Source organism: Schistocerca serialis, chromosome 1 (assembly GCF_023864345.2).
Source record: "Schistocerca serialis cubense isolate TAMUIC-IGC-003099 chromosome 1, iqSchSeri2.2, whole genome shotgun sequence".
NCBI lineage: Eukaryota > Metazoa > Arthropoda > Insecta > Orthoptera > Acrididae > Schistocerca > Schistocerca serialis.
The window spans coordinates 824,833,308-824,858,318 of record NC_064638.1 but is presented as its reverse complement, the minus strand read 5'-3'; the positions used below and the strand labels follow the sequence as shown (position 1 = coordinate 824,858,318).

General features: G+C 38.7%; 1 protein-coding gene across 1 annotated transcript; it reads left to right on the top strand.

Annotated features, from left to right (window-relative positions):
* Positions 1-782: 782 nt before the first annotated feature.
* Positions 783-2,885, top strand: LOC126484454 (serine/threonine-protein kinase RIO3). The gene has a single exon (XM_050107978.1). It carries the CDS (start codon positions 964-966, stop codon positions 2,488-2,490), a length of 1,527 nt encoding a protein of 508 aa, XP_049963935.1. The 5' UTR covers positions 783-963; the 3' UTR covers positions 2,491-2,885.
* Positions 2,886-25,011: the final 22,126 nt, after the last annotated feature.

The following is a 25,011-nucleotide window of genomic DNA, read 5'->3' as shown; positions in this document are numbered from 1 at the left end:
ATGTTAGTATGGACGGAATAGCACCTGACGCGAACGTGAGGGTACGCCTCGCGCTGCTGACTCTTCTCGACAGTGACGTCACGCGGAAGCGCGCGATTCCTGCCGTCCCAACCTTCTACACATAGGAACCTTGAGAGCAGTGGTGTTTTTGATGGATCAAGATGGCTACACAATACACATTGAATTTCATGGCTTCACATCTGTGGCGATAGATTCTCTCCTTTCGTTTTATACTTCCATGGGAGTGACAGTATGTTCCATGTTTTCGAATCGATTAGATGGTGCTTTCTAGCTGTGTTCTATTTGATTATAATAAAGTATTATTTCCTTTCCGTATAGTGTTGTACACATTCCGCACCATACGAATCTACAGCCTCTAACACTCATGTCCATCAACCTTAAGCAACTGATCAAATTGTTCGGAAATTATGAGCGATCAGTTTGTGAATTGCTTGCACATGTGCGATCTACGGACGATTCACGTGAACTTTGTGTGTGGTTGATATCTGTTAGTTATCTAGGCAGAAGGTGATGGTATGAAAATGAAAACACTAATTTGAGGAAAAAAGTTTATGTTCTTTTTATCGTCTGCGCCAGTTTCCCTAAAAACACTTAATATAAACCGTAAATTTGAAGCTGGTGACAGATTCTTGCAACAGTTTATCTGCGTGCTGTGACTGCTGTCACGGCCGCCTGTATAATATAGGCGGCCGTGCTGCTGTCCATGATTTTATTTGCTCCTTGACAATTCGATCTTTGATATTTCGTGTTGACGTCTTTTATTAGTTCAAAGATATCGTGCAGTTGGGAACTGACCCTCTATGGGGTCAGGAGGGTTATGTGGGACAGTTTTAGAAGTAAATAACAATAATCATTTGTTTAGTTTTTGAGAGGTTTTAATTCACGCAAGAATATTCGAAAAATTGTTTTGATTACGTGCACAGTGCTAAAAACACAGCAGCAATGGAGACAGCGCCATCGAAAGTAAGTTGTGCAACATCCCCGTGGGGCAAGTTGAGTCAACCAGCTGAAACAGTTTCTTTTGCGGATATTATGTCTGAACAATTAGCGAGGGATTTACAGCTGAAAGAAGAGGAAACCATCTATAACGATACATCATCACAACCTACATCTGCAACGCCAGAACTGATCGCAAATTCTCCTGATTGTGATAGTGATCGCGTGATTGCGCAAATGTTACAAGTGCAGTTCGATGAAGAATATGACAAAATGTTAAGAAGAACGGAAAATAAGTTCAACGGTACGTCAAAAGTGTCAGTGTCTTTTTCAAATTATAGAATAATACCTGATAATCTTGCCCAAGATAGTGATTCGGATGATTATGACATCGATGATAAACACAGGGTATGGGACAGTTTTGTGAAATCAGACAAAGCCTTTAAAGAAATGCCTAAGTGCGGCTATAAAAAGCAAGGCACGGAAATGGTTACAAAGCACGACATAGAAATGTCAAGTCGCAGAAATGCGTCCCGAGTAATGGACTTCCCACCAGAATTTCACACTGGTGACGGCGGAGGGTTTGATATGCAACTTTCAAACAAAGTATTTAACAGTTTAAAAGTCTACTCACGTAATGAACAGGCAAGACGAAATAGACTCACCGATAAGTGTGACCAGGCAACGGCAGAGTTGGGTGTGGACCCGAAAACACGTTTACTTTTGTACAAGTTAGTGAATCAGGAAATTTTGGAGAGAGTGAATGGGACGTTGAGCACGGGGAAAGAAGCTGTGGTTTTGCATGCCGATGGAGGATCAAACACTGAGTGTGTGGCTCCGAAGGAGTGTGCCGTTAAAGTATTTAAAACCACTTTGAGTGAGTTCAAAACTCGTGACAAGTACATACAGGATGACTTCCGTTTCAAAGATCGCTTTTCAAAACAGAATCCTCGGAAAATTATCCACTTGTGGGCAGAGAAAGAAATGCATAACTTAATTCGCATGCAGAAGGCAGGTATTTTGTGTCCAGAAGTTGTAATTTTGAAGAAGCACATTTTAGTGATGTCGTTCATCGGAGAAAATCATATGCCAGCACCGAAATTGAAAGAAGCAAATTTAAAGTGTGCCGAGTTGAGTCTTGCATACGAGGATTGTTTGTCGACTATGAAAAAGTTATATAATGATGCTCATCTTGTACATGCTGATCTATCAGAGTACAATATCCTGTGGCGCCAAGGGAAATGTTGGTTTATTGACGTCAGCCAGGCTGTGGAAAGAAATCATCCTCGGGCATTAGAATTTCTCTTCAGGGACTGTACCAATATATCAAATTTTTTTACTAAGAAGGGATTGTCTGATGTCGCTTCCCCAGAAGAAATATTCAAGGAAGTTTGTGGAACAGCTGTCTCAGAAGATGGACCAATGTCAATGGATAAAGCCCAAGATTTCGAGAGAAATGAAGAGTTATTAACTTTTGATCAGGCGGAGAAAGTATATTCATTTGATTACTGTTGGGAAAAATCAAAGCCTTAGGAAATGTGAGGTAACTGGGCAGAAGTGCAATATTTATGGAGCTGTTTTTTTAAGATGACTCGGGGAATATATGTCATTGGTCAAAACTATATCTAAAAAGCAGAATTCCACATTATGCATTTTGTAACTTTTCAGTTTATGGAAAGTCTCATGGAAGAACATACACAAATTATGACCATTTCTATTTTTTTCCTACATTTATATTTCTGTTAAGAATATCAGGGAACTTTTAATTTTTCTGTTAATTACATCCTACTCAATTCTTTATGCCAAACACATTTGCTTGATCATTTCAAGTTCCTTAAATGTTCTATCTCACAAAAGACTTGGAAAAGGATGTTGTGTGTACAAATGTCTAAGTACTTGTAAAATAAATAAAAAGTATTATTTCTTTTTTGTCTGGTCTTCCTTTTCTAACTTTTGTCCTCCTACAATGAGTGTCATAGCAACAAAAATGGAAATTGATGTTCTAGCTGACCTTCACTTGAACAAACATTATGACATTATGTACTAATTTAACAGTTAAGGGATTTTTTTTAAAATAAAGAAGCTATGAAAGATGTATGGTTATATTTTAACATATTTCTTGATTGGCATTAGATGTTGCTTAAATTTAATGCTAACACACTTGCTGCAGGTTCTGCAGCAATTTGTTCTTAGCTCTTCTGCCTTAGTATTAGTACTTTTCCTGGAACGACGTGCTATACATCCCCTTTCCTGCAAAAGCTGCTGGGACTGGATGTAAGGAATTCTGCATGTGTTCACAAATTCATATTTAGCCACAGTGATGTTTAAAATGTATTATGTTGGTTGTGTTTAGCTTTCTGAAATTATGTTGTGTAACACTAACACAGTCAAAATTATTCCGTGTAACTCATAACGTTAACCCAAGCTCTGCTGGAAAGTGTTATTTGTTGAACACTGTTTATTTAACAGCAGCTTAAGGTGTTACATGATACATTTCTAAAATGTTCAACACAAATTGGACGACACATGGGGAGGCCTACACATTCAGTATTTCGTTTTCCTTTCAGAGACAAAATTTAAATTGTTGTAACGAGTATTTATACTTTGGACATTGCATTATGTATAACAAACTACATAAACTTGACAATTGTTTATGTGATATTCACGCAGACTTTAAAAATAATGATGGTAGGGCCTAATAATAATATGTTGTTGTACATTGTATTAGCTACTGTCAAGGTTCATATGGACAGAATAGGGTAATCTGCCAGTTGTGTTGTGTAGAAAATGTATTCTTAAGGCATCCAAAAGTTTCATGCAGGTTGTGGATTGTCTTCAACTTAGTGTTACTATCTGCCAATGCAGACTGAGGTCTGCTTTTAATTTTGAATGTATGCCAATTCTTTCAGTTTAAGAGGTCTTGATCTGTGGAATTAAATCGTAAAAAGTGGTGGATGGAATGCATATTATAGCATTAGTGTTCTTTACTTCACTTGCAAAAATTTGTTTTGCATTAATAAGAAAAGAAAAATGTTGCTTTGACAGATTGCTAGAAATACACTTAAAAATAACTCTCCATCATAGACATTGACTTATCTTGGTTTTATAGGTATTTTCACGTACGTTAAATTGAGAGAATGGTCAGAAATATTTCTGATTTCTGTGGTTGGCCGTAAGTAAGGAAAGGGGGAAGTCAGACAAGCATGTCATCTCTGATTGTTCAATTGACTGAACATTAGCTGTAAAAAAAATAAAAACAGCTTAAGGTGAGAACCCAGTCTACATTTGAATGCACAATTTTAATTTGGAATATAGCTAAATAAACAGGTTAACATTCACCATAGCATTGTTCTGTTCTTGTGAGTACAGTCAAATATTATTATATTTTCTCCAATATTACGTACTATTTGAATCTGCCCTAAAGTGGAAAATGTAGGGATAAAGGACAAGATTATTTTTCAGAATTATTCGGTTTTTTTTCGTATTTTATTAATATTACCCTTACACTTATTAAAAAGTTAACCTGTTATCAGTCATGATTTTTAGTTTTTGTTGATGACACATTATTTCACCCTACATTTTACACTTACTGCTGTTCTGTGAAAAAAAAAAAAAGCTTTTCTCTTTCATTCTAACATTATGTAGAGGCAAGTCAGAGTTGAGAAAAATCTCTGGCCTTCGAACACTACTGTGGAGCCATTAGCATTGCATTGTGTAAGGAATTGCAATCGCTTTTATGTGGTTGAATGGTTTATCACTGCTAAATGATAGTACAGTTAACACTCATCTATTTTTACAGAAAAAAATTAACTGTCTGTAGTTAACATCTGAAACTCATATGCCAGTATAAAGTAATATAAACTTCTGTGCTACTTTTCACACTGTAACAAACTAAAAACCAGGCTGACTCAAGTTTTTGGCCAATCTTGTGTTATGGTCACCACATGTCTATCTTACTCCATGGTCAGTGAGGAAGAGTCCTGGCTATCGCATTTACCACTGTTACAAGTTTACTGCATACATTATTGTGTAGTAAAGGAATGTTAACAAACTAATTTTAACTAAAATTACTACCATAAGTTTAGGTGAGAAGACAACTACAGGATCCTTGTGGGCTCTTTGACTGTTCCATAAAGGACTCCTTTCATTTATTCATGTGACTCATGGCCTAATTTATATCATGTTGGCAGCTCGCATGCCAATTGCATTAAATATAATTGTGTAGAGTAGATGACTGGTGGAGTGTAATTTTATGTTTTTCACTGGCAATAAGAGAGAGAGGGTGAAATGCAGTGTCAGCACATAGGCTTATTCAAGTAGCACTGCTGAACTTAGCACCCCAAGTAGTTGGACAGATCTGCCTTCAATAGTGTTCCATATCATTACTCCATAGGACACTGCAAGGTGGTTTGAAATGTAAATCATGACATTAACACAGAGTCTTATGGTCAAGGATACACCAGAACCTCTCTCTTGCTCGCCAGCTAAATACTGATGAAAGTTTGTTTGTTGTTGTGGTCTTCACTCCGATGACTGGCTTGATGCAACTCTCTGCACTACTATACCCTGTGCAAGCCTGTTCATCTTTGAATAACTGCTGGAACTTACATCCTTTTGAAACTGCTTCTGTATTCATCTCTTGGTATCCCTCTACAATTTTTAGCCTCCACACGTCCCTCCAATACTAAATTGGTGATCCCTTGATGTCTCAAAACATGTCCTATCAGTTGATCTCTTCTTTTAGCATTCTTCTGTAGACCAAAGTTTAAAAGCTTCTATTCTCTTGTCTGAACTTTTAATCATCCACATTTCATGCCCAGGTACAAGGTTACACTCCAGACAAATGCCTCCGGAAAGACTTTCTAACACTTAATCTATACTCAGTATTAACAAATTTCTGTTCTTGAGAAACACTTTTTGTGCCATTGCCAGTCTACATTTTATATCCTCTCTACTTCAGCCATCACCAGTTATTTTACTGCCCAAGTAGCAAAGCTCATCTACTACTTTTAATGTCATGTATCGTGGTGTAATTCTACTACATTCCATTATCTTGTTTTGATTTTGTTAATGTTCATCTTATACCCTCCTTTCAAGCCACTGACCATTCCGTTCAACTGTTTTTCCAAGTCCTATGCTACCTCTGACAGAATTACAATGCCTTTGGCAAACCTCTAGAGGTTTCGTCTCTTCTCTCTGTACCTCAGTTCTTTCTCCAGAATTTTCTTTGATTTCCTTTACTGCTTGCTCAATGTACAGATTGAATAATGTCAGAGGTAGTCTACAATCATGTCTCTCTCTCTTCTCAACCAATGCACCTTGACTTTCAGCCTACAACTGCTGTCTGGTTTTTGTATGAGCTGTATTTTACCCTTCCTGAAATTTCTTATGTCACAAGAATTCAAATCAGTTGTCTTTCATTGGGTGAAGTGCCACTGCACTTGTTATTCCCAGCTTTGTTTAGGTAGGTGTATTGGTAATAAAATCAATGAGCACAAAGAGAACCTGCAATATTGTCCTGCCTCTTGACAACTATACTTGATAACTACTTGCTTACAAAGTAAATATTATATTTAATTCTGTATATTCATGTGCACTTCATTCCACTTTGTAGATCTATATAAAGTGCATGCTTATTTATGGAGTTGCCTTGGTCGTACCTTCTATACTGTACTGTAATTGCCTGTTATATAGGGTGACACTAAAAGATTCAATCAAACAACTTGTAAAGTTCCCATGACACATTATGCTCTGACTAGAGTTGATTGAGATGCAGTGCTGTAAGAGTATCAAAGTTTGTCCTGCCAATAGTCAGTATCTGCTCAATGTCATACACCAAATGACTACATGACTGTTTAACAAAAATGAATACTCTCTTTGGCTGGAATACCATCTTTCAAATTCTAAAGGTGGCAAGGGTAAAATACAGGGAGCGAAAGGCTATCTACAATTTGTGCAGAAACCAGATGGCAGTTATAAGAATCGAGGGGCGTGAAAGGGAAGCAGTGGTTGGGAAGGGAATGAGACAGGGTTGTAGCCTCTCCCCAATGTTATTCAATCTGTATATTGAGCAAGTAGGTATTAAAATCCATGGAGAAGAAATAAAAACTTTGAGGTCCGCCGATGACATTGTAATTCTGTCAGAGACAGCAAAGGACTTGGAAGAGCAGTTGAACGGAATGGACAGTGTCTTGAAAGGAGGGTATAAGATGAACGTCAAAAAAGGCAAAATGAGGGTAATGGAATGTAGTCAAATTAAGTCGGGTGATGCTGAGGGAATTAGATTAGGAAATGAGACACTTAAAGTATAAAGGAGTTTTGCTATTTGGGGAGCAAAATAACTGATGATGGTCGAAGTAGAGAAGATATAAAATGTAGATTGGCAATGGCAAGGAAAGCATTTCTCAAGAAGAGAAATTTGTTAACATCGATTATAGATTTAAGTGTCAGGAAGTCGTTTCTGAAAGTATTCGTGTGGAGTGTAGCCATGTATGGAAGTGAAACATGGATGATAAATAGTTTGGACAGGAAGAGAATAGAAGCTTTCGAAATGTGGTGCTACAGAAGAATGCTGAAGATTAGATGGGTAGATCACATAACTAATGAGGAGGTATTGAATAGAATTAGGGAGAAGAGGAGTTTGTGGCACAACTTGACGAGAAGAAGGGACCTGTTGGTAGGACATGTTCTGAGGCATCAAGGGATCACAAATTTAGCATTGGAGGGTAAAAATCGTAGAGGGAGACCAAGAGATGAATACATTAAGCAGATTCAGAAGGATGTAGGTTGCAGTAGGTACTGGGAGACGAGGAAACTTGCACAGGGTAGGGTAGCATGGAGAGCTGCATCAAACCAGTCTCAGGACTGAAGACCACAACAACAACAACAAGTATATGTAGTGGCTTTTATGTCTTATAATGAAAAGATAGGCCTGCCCATTGTGGTTAAGTTTGAAATTTGTGATGAACCGTGATTTACACAGTCCTATAGCTTCCTTATGTGAGCTACAGACTGTGGTTTTGTATGTTGACAAAATGCTTTTAATAAGTTTCACACAGATGCAAATTGAGACCCTAAGCCATTCCTATACAGTACATTATTTTGTTTCTAGAACTGATGAGCCACTGCGATGAATAATGTACATAGTAATATAAGAGTTCATTCTTAGAGTAGGCCATATATGTAGCTATTTTCTGTAAATTATCACAAAATATGTTAATAAACATGAAATTTCAAGCAGTAGATAAAATGCAGCTGAGTAACGTAACAGGAAGATAGGCAGCCATTTTCTGGGTGTAGCTTTTCTGTATATTTGGTTATCTACAGCAGTTCTAAGAATTATATAACAACAAATGAATAAATTACAATAATAATGCACCTCATAAGGATGATTTATGTATGTAATAAACATATGTAGCATGTGAGTGAGTTACTCAAAGAACCATATTGAATCCACAATGATGCAGACTCGGTTCATGTCTGCTGGAAGTCTGGATACACTCCCATGTATTGCATGCTGCATCTACAGCACTTTTTGAGGATAATAGCTAAATGTATGTTTTTAGCTATTTCATTATTGACATAGTTTGGTTATTGTCATTATCAAACCTAGGACAAGATTCAGAGCCAATTGCAGTCATTTTGGTTCACAAGTTCTAAGTTTGGACCTGGCGATAGCAGTAGACAAAACTTGCCTTAATGGAATAGGTAACTAAAAAATACATTAAACTGTCTAGGCAGCATTGTTTGCAAAAATTCACGTTGTTTCTGGGCTTGTTATGAGGATTTATTTCCTTTATAAATAATCTACCACACCATTCATTGACAGAGTATGTGTTGTCTGAAAATCACAACAGCTGAATGCAGTTTTGAGACTGGTTTCCAATAAAACAGAAAACTTGGAAAGATTCATAGACAATGTGACATTGGCTCCTTAAATGTCATTTACTATAAGAGGGAAATGATCAGTGTTTAAAACACCCACTATTGGTCTGACAACAGGCCATCTTTTCAGTACAGTCTTTGTGCTGAGCTTGTGATAAAGGAGCTGTTGGTTGGTTGCTGTTGTCCGGATAGGTGGTATTGTACAATCCTCGCCAGTGAATTGATTTGGTAGCTGTAAAAAGCTTTGTCATGCATATCACCAATAACTGTGAGACAATACCTGGAAAAAATTTTATTACCGTAATTAAGTAGCTTAGGCTCAAGTGGCCGCACAAAACCTGATGATAATATCAATACAAAATAAATTCACAGCAAAATAACTAACAGTTTTATGGTAGTGCATCATCACATCTTGAAAGAAGTGTATATTTGGAATATTCAACAGAATCTTACCCACTGAAACCCAGTACTGCAGATCCTTATTCAGCTGCATTATCATGGAGGGCAACGTGTACTTCTTTGTTCCAGTGATGTATGACACTAGTAGCTGCAAGGGTGAGCAGCTCTGTTATAGTTTAGTAAGGAAAATAGAAAAGAAACTTCCTGGCAGATTAAAACTGTGTGCCCGACCGAGACTCGAACTCGGGACCTTTGCCTTTTGCGGGCAAGTGCTCTACCATCTGAGCTACCGAAGCACGACTCACGCCAGATACTCACAGGAAAATAGAGATGGTAAAGTGTCAGACTACAAGTCCAAAGGTCTCAGGTTTGATCCCTGGATTTTTATCTGTCACTTATCACTTCATTCACCTCTGGCAATGATTGTTAATGTGAAAACAAAAAGAGTTGCATGATGGTCTGGAACTCATGTTACACTGTAGGCTCCCTGCAACTAGCAGGGTAAGTCAGTTCAAAAGTTGGGAGAAGGCAATGGTATCCATGCCTAGTAAAGCAATGTGGTGTTCAAAACAATCTTCAGTTTGATGACTGCTTAATTAAGAAACACAGAATATATGTGGTTATGTTAATGTCTTTATGCTTTTTGATACCACTCAAATTTATTCCTACATTTTGCAGCTTCACATTTGTGTAACAAACGTACAAACCAATGACATTTGTGGATTTTCCAAACAAATGACAGTAAGGTATAAATACATGAATGATTTTTTATGAACAATTCAGAATATCTACTGTTGTTTTATGGCTTTATTTTCTGATAAGATGGTCACACCAAATGCTTTGGGGAATAATGGAGATTTCTGAGCTTCCATAATTTCCTGCAAGCATGTGATTGAAGAGTGGCAAACAATGAGCTTTCTGTTTTGTGTTAGTTAAGTAATCATGTTTGACATAAAGATTCTCATATGGGATCTGTGAGGCAGTCCCATATCCCCATATCCAATTCCTAGAATTCCCTCCCCCCCCCCCCTCCCAAAGCATGAATGCTGGAAGCCAGTACGAACTCTCACCTTCGAGTGTATGTGAATTTATTGAACTAATGAGTCTTCCATATTGGAGGGAGAAAAATTTATACATACTGAACTCAATCTGCTCAATGTGATGTTCTACAGTCACTCTGAAACTGTCAAAATTCATTACATGTTAACTCTGTGACTTACGACAACTGAATATCTCGTAGAAGAAGGCAGTGATTCTTTTTTACTAAGTTTACGCCATTATTCTGGCTTTTTCATGTGTAGTTTTGATCACTGTGTGCTAAAGTATGTTTCGGCTGGTGAAGGTGGTGTTTACAACTCAGCACCGGCATCAAAACAGCCTTCTCAAGATTATTATTATTATTATTATTTTGTTAAGATTGAGACCAACATCACTGTGGACACAGTGAGAGTTGCACAGGAAAAGGGGGAGGGGGAAAGTAATGAAGATGATCTAAGATCTCTCACATGAATTTAAATCTGCAAAAGATCCTTAGCGCACTCAGCAGTGTGAGAGCGTGTTTTATCTAAGACCATAAAGTCTCCTCTGAGGTTTCCACATTCTTTGTTCTACACTGCTATCAGCAGCTTTCACAAATTCTTTGAGTGGTGCTTGGTATTGATGGTATGCCCTTGCATTAAAACTTGATAAGGAAAATCTTTATTTATCCTAGTTGACAGTCGACCAAAATTTCCTAACAGACACTGTTTGTCTGCACTTGGTACTCAGGTGATCATCCATGTTGCTGGTGCTTAAATGTTTCATTTGTGATGTGATATCAATGGCTTTGTCTCTAGTGGCAGCATGGTCAGGAAATTGGTCACCTATGTTGTGGCAATGCTGGATGTATGCCAAATGTTCTGGTGCATAGCAGCACACTTTGCAAAGTTGAAGTGCTTGGTTGATGATTTTGTGCAGCAGCAAACAGAAGACCTTTACAAAGAAACTGTGCTTTGTTAACTCATTTGATACACATTCTACAAATTCTCTCTACCGTTGCTTACAATAACCTGCTGTGATCAACATGTGAACTGAATTGATTGTTCCTGTTGTGTCAGCTTCAAATTCTGACTATTATCTTTTAGTCTAGTATTGTCATTAGACCAGAATGTTTGTGTAGGTAACCACTACAGACTGAGCAAGAACTGATCATGACACATATCCAACTGCTGTCTTTCTCTTGACACTCTTATTGCAGTTGCATTCACATGTACATGTGTACTTATGTGTGAACCCATTTCTATTTACTCCTTTCCTTGTTCCTTTCATTAATGGAGACAGGAAGATAATGACCGTCAGTGTGTCTGTATTTTCCACAATAACATGGCACTCTCGAGGGGGGCTGGTTGGAGTGGATGAATCTATAGTCAGATAACTTCAAGCAGGTAATGATTTGTTTGTGGCCACTGACAGTTGTAGAATTGTGTTAGCCATTGTTGAATCCTGTGTTTCATGCTGCTGATTTGTATCAGTATCGTTATTATGCGTTTCAAAACAAAAGGTGATTTATTTTTCATTTAAGATTACATAAAACATTTTTACTTCTGCTTTCTTAGTTAGCCGAAACACATTATGTACATTCTGCCTTCACAGCTAGAAGGAGTTGGAACTTCTTCCATTTACATCACACCTCTGTCTGCTGCCGCATAAGCATTGGGCAGTTCTTGTCTCCTTCCACTCCCAGTAGCTGCCACTAGAATTGCCAGATATACCATAGTCTCTCTTATGTTGTCCTTATGTGAAATTTGCTGTGGAAGTATGTCTTCTAGTCTTTTTTTGAGAGCATCAACTTACTTTCAGAAATTTCCATTTAAGATCTAGGAGTATTTTTGTAACAGTCTTATTGATTGATAGTTGCAATCGTATTAGTATGCATTTGACCAGCTTTGCTCTCTTTCATCAGGTCAACCTTATAAATATGCAAAACTCTCAAATACTGTTGAGCGAGAGATTGCCTAAGATTCAGTAATATGTTCTTCTTTAGACAGGTATTATCCATTTTGCAAGACTTACCCAGCATTCAGAGTATTCCATTAATCCTTTACTTCAATGTGTCTCATACAATGTTTTGCATAATTGGTTAGTGAGACAGGTAAGTGAGCCACATCCAAACATTTGTTTATGATAGTAGAGATTTTTTAATATAACATACGTAAACAATTCCTGCCAGCAACTTTTCTTTGTTAATGTTTATCTTCATTCAGTCTGTTTCCCAATTGTCTTTTATACTGGTATTTTTACCTATGGAAGATAGTAAATGAACAAGTAAGAAATTTCTAAATTTTGTGCATGCTGCTCTTGTTTCTTTTTCATTTGTCTCATTTGCAGATGAATAGATTATTTGATCTATCATTCCTATAAGTATTTGCTTAGCTATTCTATATGTGGTCTCTGGTGTATTCTTACATCACTACTTTTCCTATTTTAGCATACATTTTTTACTGTCTTGATAATTATTCAAAACCTAGCAATACTGTTTGTTATATTGCCACAATCTATAAACTGGCTAATGTAGTTTAGAGTAGTTAGCTTGCAACATGTATGTCAGGTTTAATTACAATCTCCTCCCAGTGTTTTTACTTAATATTTAATATTTCTGAAAGACTTTAGATGCTTTTTGTTGACAAAATGATTTCAGATAATCCTTTGATGTGTTTAAATAGCTACACTCGCCATTCAGGGAGCAGTGCTGTTCCATCTAATGTTTGTGTAATTAACTTGCTTTTAGAATTAAGTATAGGCTTTCACTAATGACCCTATTCTTATACACTGTTGTTGTTGTGGTTTTCAGTCCAAATACTGGTTCGAAGTAACTCGCCAATCTACTCCACACTATGCAAGCCTCTTCATTTCTGAGTAATGGCTGCAACCTACATTCTTATGAATCTGCTTACTGTATCAATCTCTTGGTCTCTCTCTATGATTTTTACTCCCCATGCTTCCCTCTAGTACTAAACTGGTGATCGCTTGCTGTCTCACAATATATCCTACCAACCAATCCCTTCTTCTAGTCAGGCTGTGCCACAGATTTCTATGCTCCCCAATTGTATTCAGTACTATGAGGGCTATTCAATAAAGAATGTTCATAATTTTTTTTGACATCATACCTTCACCCATCCTCATAATTTTGATGGTCTTTCTCAAAGTAGCGTCCCATGAATGTGATGCACTTCTCCCAGTGTTTCTGCCAGTCTTCAAATACATGCTGGAAACCAATTTTGAGGGGTCCTTCAAAATTGCCTCCACAGCTTCACCATTGCTTCTGATGATTAATAATGCCTCCCACAAAGGCATTTCTTCATGTTAGGGAATAGAAAAAAGTCATATGTAGCTAAATCCAGACTATAGGGAGGGTGAGGGATGCACTTCACGTTGATTTATGCAAGAAGGCGTTACGGAGATGATAGATAAACTCCAGTGGAAGACTCTGCAAGAGAGACGCTCAGCAGCTCGGTACGGGCTTTTGTTGAAGTTTCGAGAACATACCTTCATCGAGGAGTCAAGCAGTATATTGCTCCCACCTACGTATATCTTGCGAAGAGACCATGAGGATAAAATAAGAGAGATTAGAGCCCACATAGAGGCATACCGACAATCTTTCTTTCCACCAACAATACGAGACTGGAATAGACAGGAGAACCGATAGAGGTACTCAAGGTACCCTCCGCCACACACCGTCAGGTGGCTTGCAGATTATGGATGTAGATGTAGAATGCGTCTGCATTATCGCGGTGCAGTATCCTGCCTGCTTCACGGAAATGTGGTCTTTTGCACCTGATATGGACTTGCAGTGTTTTCAGGACATCCCCGTAGTATTGTCCAGTTACTGATGTGTATGGAGGTACAACATGCTGATAAACCATTCCATGAATATCAAAGATTGAGATGACTATAACTTTCCCAGCAGAAGCAACCACTTTTGCTTTTTGGGGGGTTGGTAATGAAGGAGATTTCCACACTGAGCTTCACTGTTTGCTGTCAGAATCAAATTGATGTAGCCATGTTTCATCAGCAGTGATTACATTTGAAAGAAACTCTGGATCTTCCTCTAACATCAACTTTAATTCATGCAGACCTGCACGTGAATGTCCTTTTGTTCTGGAACCTATTGCGCACAAACATGTGTTGTGTAATTTTCCTGTCACCAATGTGTGGGTGGCACCCAATGAAATGTCCAGTATTTAAGAAAGTGATCTTAATGCAATTCATCGATACTCTCTCGCAATGACAGCAGCAGTGTTGATGTTCTCTTCTGTAAGAGCAGTAACTGGAGCACCGGGTCCACCTTCCTTTGAAATTGATTGTCTCCCCTCTTTAAACATTTTAAACCACCTTCAAGCTGTGCTGTAGGGAAGAACAGTCTCCATAGGCCTCGGCATCCTGTAACATTGTATAGGCCTCAGGTGAAGATTTGTTGAGATGAAAGCAGAATTTCAAAGCCACATATTGTTCCTCAAGTGTTACCTCCTTTGCAGCGGTAGGCGGTACTGAACATGTATGACCTTGCCTGCCTGTCACAGGTGGGAACTAGGAGTTCCAACAATGAAACTACTATGGAGCGTTTGTTGCACATTAAGCTAACAGAATATCATAAGATTAAATTTTAGCAGGAGAAAGTATGACCATAAAAAATTTGCGATCATTCTTCATTGAACAGCCCTTGTACATCATTAATAACATAATCTACTCACCCATCATCAGCATTCTTCTGTAGCACTACATGTCAAAAGCTTCTATTCTCTTCTTGTCTAAACTGTTTATCATCCATGTTTCACTTCCACACATGGCTACATTCGATACAAATACTTTCAGAAAAGACTTCCTGACACTTAAATCTGTACTTGATGTTAACAAATTTGTCTTCTTCAGAAATGCTTTTCTTGCCATTGGCAGTCTACCTTTTATATCCTCTCCACTTTGGCCATTATCAGTTATTTTGCTGCCCAAATAGCAAAACTCATCTACTACTTTAAGTGTCTCATTTCCTAATCTGATTCTCTCAGCTCAGCCCTGATTTAATTTGACTACATTCCATTATCTTTGTTTTGCTTTTGTTGATGTTTATGTTATACCCTCCTTTCAAGACCACGCCCATTCTGTTCATCTGCCCTTCCAAGTCCTTTGTTGTCTCTGAGAGAATTATGTCATCAGCAAACCTCAAAGTCCTTCTTTTGTCTCCCTAGACTATAATTCCCACCCTAAATTTTTCTATTGTTTCCTTTTCTGGTTGCTCAGTGTACAGATTGAATAACATAGAGATGCAACACTGTCTCACCCCTTTCTCAACTGCTACTTCCCTTTTGTCCCCTTTGTCTTGTACAACGGCCATCTGGTTTTTGTTCAAGTTGTAAATAGCCTTTTGTTCCCTGTATTATACCCGTACTACCCTCAGAATTTCAAAGAGAGAATTCCAGTCAACATTGTCAAAAGCTTTCTCTAAATCTAGAAATGGTCTAAACATAGGTTTACCTTTCCGGAACTTATCTTCTTTGATAAGTTGTAAGGTCAGTGTTGCCTTGCACATTCCTACATTTCTCTGGAATCCAAACAGATCCTCCCCAAGGTTGACTTCCACAATTTTTTCATTCTTCTGTAAATAACTCATTTTAGCATTTTGTAACCATGACTTATTAAACCAATCGTTCAGTAGTATTCACACCTGTTAGCACCTGCCTTCTTATAATGGGAATTATTATATTCTTTTTGAAGTCCAATGGTATTTCACCTGTTTCATACATCTTGCTCTCCAGATGTAAGCTTTCCCTCATTGCTGGCTCTCCCAAGGTTCAGTAGTTCTAACAGAATATCATCTACTCCTGGGGCCTTATTTTGACTTAGGTGTTTCACTGCTCTGTCTTATTCTTCTAACAGTGTCACATCTCCCATCTCATCTTCATCTATGTCCTTTTCTGTCCTCTTCCATTTCTGTGATACTGCCCTCAAGTACATCTCCCATATATAGACTCCCTGTGTACTCTTTCCACCTTTCTGCTTTCCCTTCTTTGCTTATAACTGCTTTTCTGCCTGTGCTCTTGATATTCATGCAGGTGGTTCTCTTTTCTACAAAGGCTTCCTTAACTATCCTGCAGGCTGTATCTGTGTTTCCTCTCATGATGTATGCTTCTAAATACTTGCATTTGTCCTCTAGCCATTCCTGCTTAGCTATTTTGCACTTCCTCTTGATCTCCTTTTTCAGACATTTGTGATCCTGTTCACCCACTTCACTTACTGCATTTTTCTATATTTCTCCTTTCATCAGTTAAATTCAATATCTCTTGTGTTACCCAAGGATTTCTACTAGGCCTTGCCTTCTTACATATTTGATCCTGTGCTACCTTCACCATTTCATCTGTCAAAGCTACCCATTCTCCTTCTACTGTATTCCTTTCCCCTGCTCTTGTCAATTATTCTGTAATGCTCCCTCTGAAACTCTCAACAATCTCTGGTTCTTTCAGTTTATCCAAGTTCCATCTCCTTAATTTCCTACCTTTTTGCGCTTTCTTCAGTTTTAATCTGAAGTTCATGACCAATAACTTGTGGTCAGATTCCACATCTGCCCTCAGAAATGTCTTATAATTTAAAAACTGGTTCCAAAACCTCTGTCTAACCACTATATAATCAATCTGAAACCTTACAGTGTCTACAGGTCTCTTCCACATATACAGCATTCTTTCATGATTCTGAAACCAAGTGTTAGTGCAGAATTCTACCAGAAGGCTTCTGCTTTCATTCCTTTCCATCAGTCCATATTCACCTACAACTTTTCTTTCTCTTCCTTTCCTTACTATCAAATTCCACTCCCCCATCATTATTAAATTTTCTTCTTGCCTAACTATCTGAATAATTTCTTTTATTTCATCATATATTTCTTCAATCTCCTCATCTGCAGAACTAGTTGGCATATGAAGTTGTAATACTGTGATGGGTAGGGGCTTTGTGTCTATCTTGGCTATTATAATGCTTTCACTATGCTGTTTATAGTAGCTTACCTGTGCTCCTATTTTCTTATTCATTATTAAACCTACACTTGCATTACCCCTATTTGATTTTGTGTTTATAACGCTGTATTCACCTGACCAGAAGTCTGTACCTCCTGTCACTGAACTTCACTATCTCCCAATATATCTAACTTTAACCTATCCATTCTCCTTTTGAAATTTTCGAAACTACCTGCCCAATTAAGAGAGTGGACATTCCACACACTGATCCATAGAACGCCAGTTTTGTTACTCCTGATAATGACATCCTCCTGAGTAGTCCCCACCCAGAGATTTGAATGGGGGGCTATTTAACCTCCAGAATATTTTATCCAAGAGGATGCCATCACTGTTTAACCATGCAGTAGAGCTCCATGCCCTCAGAAAAGATTACTGCTGTATTGTATTTATCGGTCCAGTTGTGTACAAAAGCAACTTTTGCATATGATATTGGACATTTCCACTTGCTTTCAGCTGTTCACACTACCAGCACAGCACGGCTGTTTTTGTTGATGTTACAAGGCCAGATCAGTCAATCATGTGGACTGTTGCCCCAACAACTATTGAAAAGCTGCTGTCCCTCTTCAGGTACTACATGTATGTCTGGTCCCTCAACAGATGCCCCTCCGTTGTGGTTGCATCTGTGGTACAGCTGTCTATCACTGAGGCATGCAAGCCTCCCCACCAATGGCAATGTCCACAGTTCATGGCAGTGGGGAGGGGGGGGAGGTGGTACTCAGTATATGATCCTGGTAACTACATTGCGTATTGTGGTGGAGAGACTGAGTGTCGTTTTCCAGTTCTCCTCCAGTCACACAGACATGACATGTCACGTTGAGGGACACACCAGAATCTCAGTTTTGTATCTTATGTTTCAATAACTGCCAGGACTTAGGACACTAGTAGTTTCAACAGTTGCATCACACCAGACTGGAACTGATCTCTTCCAGCGTTTCCATAGTTGACAAAACACGTATTTGGTCTATAACAGTGGACATGGCTACCTTACAAAATATAGTGCCTTCAAGACCACCATTGAGACTCCAGGAATTGATAAGTTCTGTATGGAAGACATAATTCTGCTGCACAGACTCCAAAAGATTGTGGGAACCTGCCTCATTTGGAAAGGCTATCTGATGTTGTTTCACTTTGCAACATTGCTCACACAGTGACAGCTAGCTACAATGAGAAGACAAATAAATGGCTTCAGAGAAAATCTTAAATAAGGCATTACAAGATGTGCACTCCATGTATGTTGACACTGAACAACAACACAGACACAAAAGCACCTATCATGGCAAACACAAGGAGTGTGCAAAGTAAGACACAACAAGGATGCTTATCATGTCACTTAAGACATAACTGACATTGAACAAATATATCTAATACTGTAATAATGTAGCCCTCTGGGGGCTGCTTTGTGAGTATGTACATGAAAAGTGTGGTGCCCCAAACCACTCAAATACTACTTCCTTTCCTGTGCTGCAGTCTTACTCTATGACTGTATTTTTCCTGACTTGCTCTCAAGGACAGATTCCCTGCTGACAACTTAGCATGTTCATAGGACTTCAGTTATGATTTTTTCCTCTTTGTTTCTTTATTTTACACCACTCTGTTAACTCATGTTAGATTTTGAAAAAGAAAAAGGCCTCATCCAGTACCTTGCATGACTGCCATCCAAGAGAGGGATCAGGTTCTTGTGCAGGGGTAGCCTCCTGACTGTGACTGAGCTGTTACCTCCCTCCCCATGTTAAGGAGTAGGTGTCTGTCTGTTTGGAGGTACTAGGGCTCCAGGCACTGGTCATCAAGCCAAGTGGTCATTGCTCTAGTTGGGTGGTGCCCAAGAGGACAGCCCTTCAATAGCAAGCCGCATCATGGCAGATATATGGGCCATTGAAAGACCTGAGTTATCAGCTGGTGGCAGTGAGGCTCCAGCAGTACCTCTTGCCAGACTTACATTCTTGGGTGCGCATTGTTACAACCCTAAGAACTTATTGCCCTTGACCACTCCATGGGAGGAAAGCAAAATTAAGTGAACTACAGAAACTTACTTCTCTCAGTTCCTGGTTTGCTTCCAGCCTTATGGAGGGTCCTTTCTATCTACTAAGCTTACATTCTTTGTGGAGAATACGAAAAACATATACCTACATCTACATAAATACCCCATGAGTCACTGTATGGTGCATAGCAGAGTGTATCTTGCACCACTACCACTCACTTCCTTTCCTGTTCCACTCATAAATGAAGTGTGGGGAAAATGACTGTCTATATGTCTCTGTATGAGGCTTGATTTCTCTTACCTTATATTCACGGTCATTATGCTAAATAAACTTTGGTGGCAGCAGAAATATTCTGCAGTCTTGTCGCCCAGTCTCCTTTGTAGGTGATCTACACTTTTCTAAAATCCCAATAAGCCGAAGCCAGCCATTCGCCTTCCCTACTGCCACCCTGTTTGGAGAAATTTCTTCCCTTAGTAAATTACAAAGTGATTGCATCTTAATGTAGTTAATTCTATCCAGTCTCAAGCTTTACTCTCTTGTAAAAAACTTGGTGATGTACCTGTTACTGTAAGACCCCTTAAGAACCTAAACATGGCACAGGATTTAATTTTTTGCTGGAATTGAATACTACAGATGGATGAAGAACTGCATGAACACTTGGATAAGTGAGGGGCCCACTTCATATGCAGTAAATTGCAAGGCCTGTTAGACAAAAAGATTGACACTAGAGCACTGAGGGGCTTCACTTCCTGAGAAAGTCAAAACTGTGGTCTACCTTTGTGATGTGAAGCTGTATGCAGTGTTTCAGATGTCAACTCTTTGGAGATATGTTTTTGCAGTATCACATAACACAATATGTGGAGACTGAGCAGCCATTTCATAGAAACTCGTTGTGTGTCAGTTGTGGAGATGAGCGCCCACCCTAATCCCTGAAGTGTACTATGCTAACAAAAGGAACATGAAATTCGGTAACTTAATGTCTATGATTGCCTCTCATATTTTGATGCTTAGAAAAAGTGTGATTGCCTATATTCTTTTATAATCTTAGTAGTGGTCAGCTTGTTATCAGGAGGTTGGGTGTAGAGTGGAGAAGAGTGTAGAGCATCAGAGTGCTAGTGAAACATCATTCAATTAACAACCAGTGGCGAGACTTTTACAAACACTCTGGTTTCTTCCCAGCACTGCCAAAAGTGACTGTGATGAGACTGCACTGCTTGAAAGTGCAAGGTAGCACTTCAGTACCTGCTGAGGAACTTGCTGAGCAGTCTTGCATTGCCTGTTGTCAGTGCTGCAGCCTCATCACAGGAGGATGTGCTGGCTATGGGTCTTCATAGCCTTACATTGCTGTGGATGTCCATCAGAGACTCAGCACTCTTGATGAGTGAAGCTGTGCTTAAACTCAGCCCCAGATGTCTCCATGGCCTATTTTGGTTGTGAAGATGGTGTGTAGATGGAAGACCCAGCAGAAACAGGAAGGACAGCCCCAGTGGTGGTTGCAACATACAGCCAGTAAGGTGTTACTTGTACCGCCACAGTAGAGGTGACACAGGCACCCAGTGCCTCAGTTGAACAGCTTGCAGACAGGTAGATTGGTTCTCCATCCAAGGAAGACTGGCCCAGACCCGATCCTCAGTCAGTCACCATTATGACTGGCAGGAATGCGGCTTGCAAATCAGAAGTCCCATCCATTGCCATAAGGCTATGGATTTGTAGCAGTGGACTCCCAAATTGGCAGCAGCTTGTAAACACTTGCTGAATTCACCACAGCATCCTGAAACTTAATAGAGCTGGTCTACCATTGGTTCTCGTAATGCAGATGGAATAATAAAACTCTTGAGAGTAAGCTGGAGGAGGGTGGTGGTTTTATAGCATGATCCCCACCACACTGGTGACCGAATGTGCCATTTTTTCCTGAATCTGTGAGCACTCTCAGCTGCTCTAGCTTTTAACTTCAGGTCTCAGAGCATTCTGTTATGTGAAGTTTGCATCCTGGAAGGCATTATTTTACACTTATAAATGAAGTTACTACATTTACCCCATTGCAGTAGCACATTCTGTCTCCTCTGCACTGTTGCCAAAGTGCTGAATCAGTTGTTCTTGGCTTCTTTATTGCAAAGTCTGATGAAACATGCTCGTAGTTTGTTTGTACTTCTGGTCTCCGATGTTGGAATTCAGTTGTGACGCAGTTGAATAGCCAGCAGATGCACACCACTTGGCCATCTCCATTGGCTCTTAACAAAATTTTATTCCTGCACTTATGTACTATTCTACTGTGCCACATTCCCCATCCTTAATGAAATTTGTCCAGAGTTTTCTTACCTTCCTGCTAGTCCACATGCCTTTTTAACCTATCCTTCATGGAATATTTCAATTATAAAAACTGAAGTCAGTATTACAAATCTTACTTCCCTTAAAATATTCTACTAATTCCTAGTCAATTCCTTATTCCTACTTCCTATTGTTTAGGCCCATTATTCACTCTGCCAATTCCGTAGTATTTTCTGTCATATTGTCAGACCAAGCAATAGGTAATTCTGGTTATTGTATAGTTTTTTCTCTTGTAGCAAATGTAAATTACACAAACAGTGACCAGAACCACTGTAGGGCTTATAGCTGAATTGCTTATGTTATAACCTGATTACACTGCTTGTCATAGGATTGTTGGATATGTTGTAACACCTTGTTTAAGACTTGACTGTGCTGCTTCTTGTAGTACTGTTGGATGTGTTGTACCATCTGTTCTGTGGATATCAGCCCTTTCTGTGATGCTATTAGTTGGGCTACTGAGTGAAGGACATCCGGGTTAAAGGTATCATTTAAAAATGATAGTTTTGGACAGATAGTATTGCTAATAATTTCTCTGGCCAAAACAGAAAAGGGTGCATTAATTCAATTACTGTTGTACCCATAACTGTTGTTGGTAAGCAAAAAGTTGTTCTGACTATGTCACAAACCATTCCATTTAGTAAGATTCCACTATTTTTTTTACTCCATTTTGGACATATCCCATGGCTTTCCTTTCTCATAGCAATTCAGAATTAGGATCTCTGGAGCGTATAACGAATGAAAGTGACACAACCAGACTCTGTTGCTTCAGATTCCCCAGAAATAGTTGCACTGCACATTTGTGCTTGTCAGTCTGGACCACTCTGGTTAGACAGATAGAATACTCTCCTGCTGGCAATCCTGTAACTCTTCTCTGAGCATCAGCACATATTTTTTCTGTTCTCTGAAACTGTCAGTGCTTCGCTAGTGCACACTTGTACCCAAAACAATTACCATATTCTTTCTGGCTGCCCATGCTGGCATGGCACCTGAGAGAAAGGAATTTCTTGTCATTTTCCATCCCTCCTTCCAAAAGCTTCAGTGCATAACAAAATACAACTGAATACTACGCAATACAAACTCATTGAACTACCTAGCATAAACAAGAACAAACTCCCAAAACAAAACAATTCGAACCTCAATGGTTGAAACAAAAACAAATGTACACAGTTAACAAAAGAAAACTAAACACATGGTCTTAATGCACATGGTGTGCCACATGGTTCGTGAAAAGTTGTAACTACTGGCTTCTTCATCTTCCTAGAGTTTTTATTCCATACCATTTACAGTGTTGGAATCTACAGCAAAGTGCCTACCACTCCACTGAAATTTTGACTTGGCTTACATGAATAATTGATGTTTTTTGTCAGATACTGTATCTTTACATTCACTGGCAGCAGGGGTTGGTTACCAAAATTCACTGACCTACTCAGTACTGCTGTAATTTCCCCATATGTTGTCCCATCTTCTCTTGATGTTCAAGTGCTTTTGTATTTGATCATTTGACCTTCTGCCAAGTTTCTCTTATCCATTTTGAGAATTTCTAATTTAGGTTTCAGAACCTTGGAAAGAGATGGCATGTTTCTACTCTGTACAACTTCATATGGTAAAAAACCTTTACTACTGTGTAATTTTGAATTACCTGGTGAAATGACATTTGCAAATATGCATTCCAGTTATCATGTTGACTATTCACATTATGGCTTATCATCTTCAAAATTTTATGGTGAACCCTTCCAATATGATTGATTGCTTGTGGATGGAAAGGCCTAGTGTGAAGTTTCTGGATACAAAGCAGGTGACACAACTGCTTCAAAAGGTCTTACATAAAATTTGCACCCTGATTGGTAAGTGTTTTACCTGGAATGCCAAATGTTAGTATCCAGTTATTAACTGCCACATTTGTGACTGTGATTGCTCACTGGTCCGGAATTGCTATCGTTGCTGTGAACTGGGAAAAATGATCTATTATTATCAGAATATACATTTCACCAGCTGTTGTCCTATTAAAAGGTGCAAGAATATCTAAACTAGTCATTTCAAAAGGTTTTGTAACTTCTGGTAATTTTTACAATAGCACATGACTCAAATCTTTGTGCACATGGCACACAGTCTTTTACTTAATGGTCAACACCTTGCTTTCTTGTTCTCCTCCAAAACTTTTCTGCTGCCTGCCTATCTGTCATTCTACATCCTGCATGACCAACCAACAAATGATCATGAGCCTATTGCAAAACTTCATTTCTGGACGGTACAGGAACCACCACATATGGTCTGCACTTCATACTTCTGCACAGTGTACTGGTTGCTATTTATCTCGTTTCTTAGATAACTGAAAAACTGTGGAATCTTATGTGGTATGTTGTGGTAGGACCACTCTCACCACGTGTTTTTGAATGAGAATAATATGACTAGTTCCAGCACAATTTCAGCAAGCTTTTTTTTTTTTTACTGAAAGATTACACGCTGCAGATCTCGTTTGGTCTAGGGGGTTCTCGAAGTTTTGTCTGCAAAATAATCATTCCAACAAACATGGCCTGGGTTTTCTTTTTGTTTGAAATAAACACTACCAGATCTGAAATACTTTCAGCTAAAAATTATATTTATTCATACTTGTTGAAAGCAACTACACCATTTCCACTATGAACATTGATACTCTAAATCCATTATACTGCACTTGTCACATAAACACGTCCATCCCCCCCCCCCCCAATACAGACAAAGAAGTGGAAGGCAAGCCAACATGTGACCGGAAGTTGCAGACATTCCTGCATTCTAGATTCTTTGGTCTATTGACCTTAATAGTCTCCAAAGATACATATAAATAAATAAATAAATATATGAATATAATAGAGGGAAACATTCCATGTGGGAAAAATATATCTAAAAACAAAAACAGGAGAGGATGCACTCTTGTTCAAAGTTAGGAAATACTATCACAGGACTGGATGCTAAACCATGCTTCATTTAACATCTTAAACGAGTCCATTATTTATCATAAAAGAAAATATTCATAATTAAATGAATTAAACACATTTTCTGGCAACATGATGAAATTACCTTAACTCTTTTCGCATGAGATAAACTTTATCTCCGACAGTTCATTACATTACAACAGCAAACCATCATGTGTCACAAACTGTGGCTGTGACCTAAAAGTCCAACAGTCTATGTCCATTGCTTGTCTATCTGCCATTCTGACTAGCTTTTGCCTAATACTTGCAGAACCCCAATTTTTCTATTTATCATGACTGCATTAGTATGCGATTTCCCAGGTTTATACACTACCTCATAATTAAACAAACTTATTTTCAATGCCCACTGTGTGAATCTACTGGAAGGGCCTTTCAATCACAATAGCTACTTAATGGAAGCATGATCAGTCACTACCTCAAATGTTTGTCCATAAAAATAACAGTAGGTAACACCGT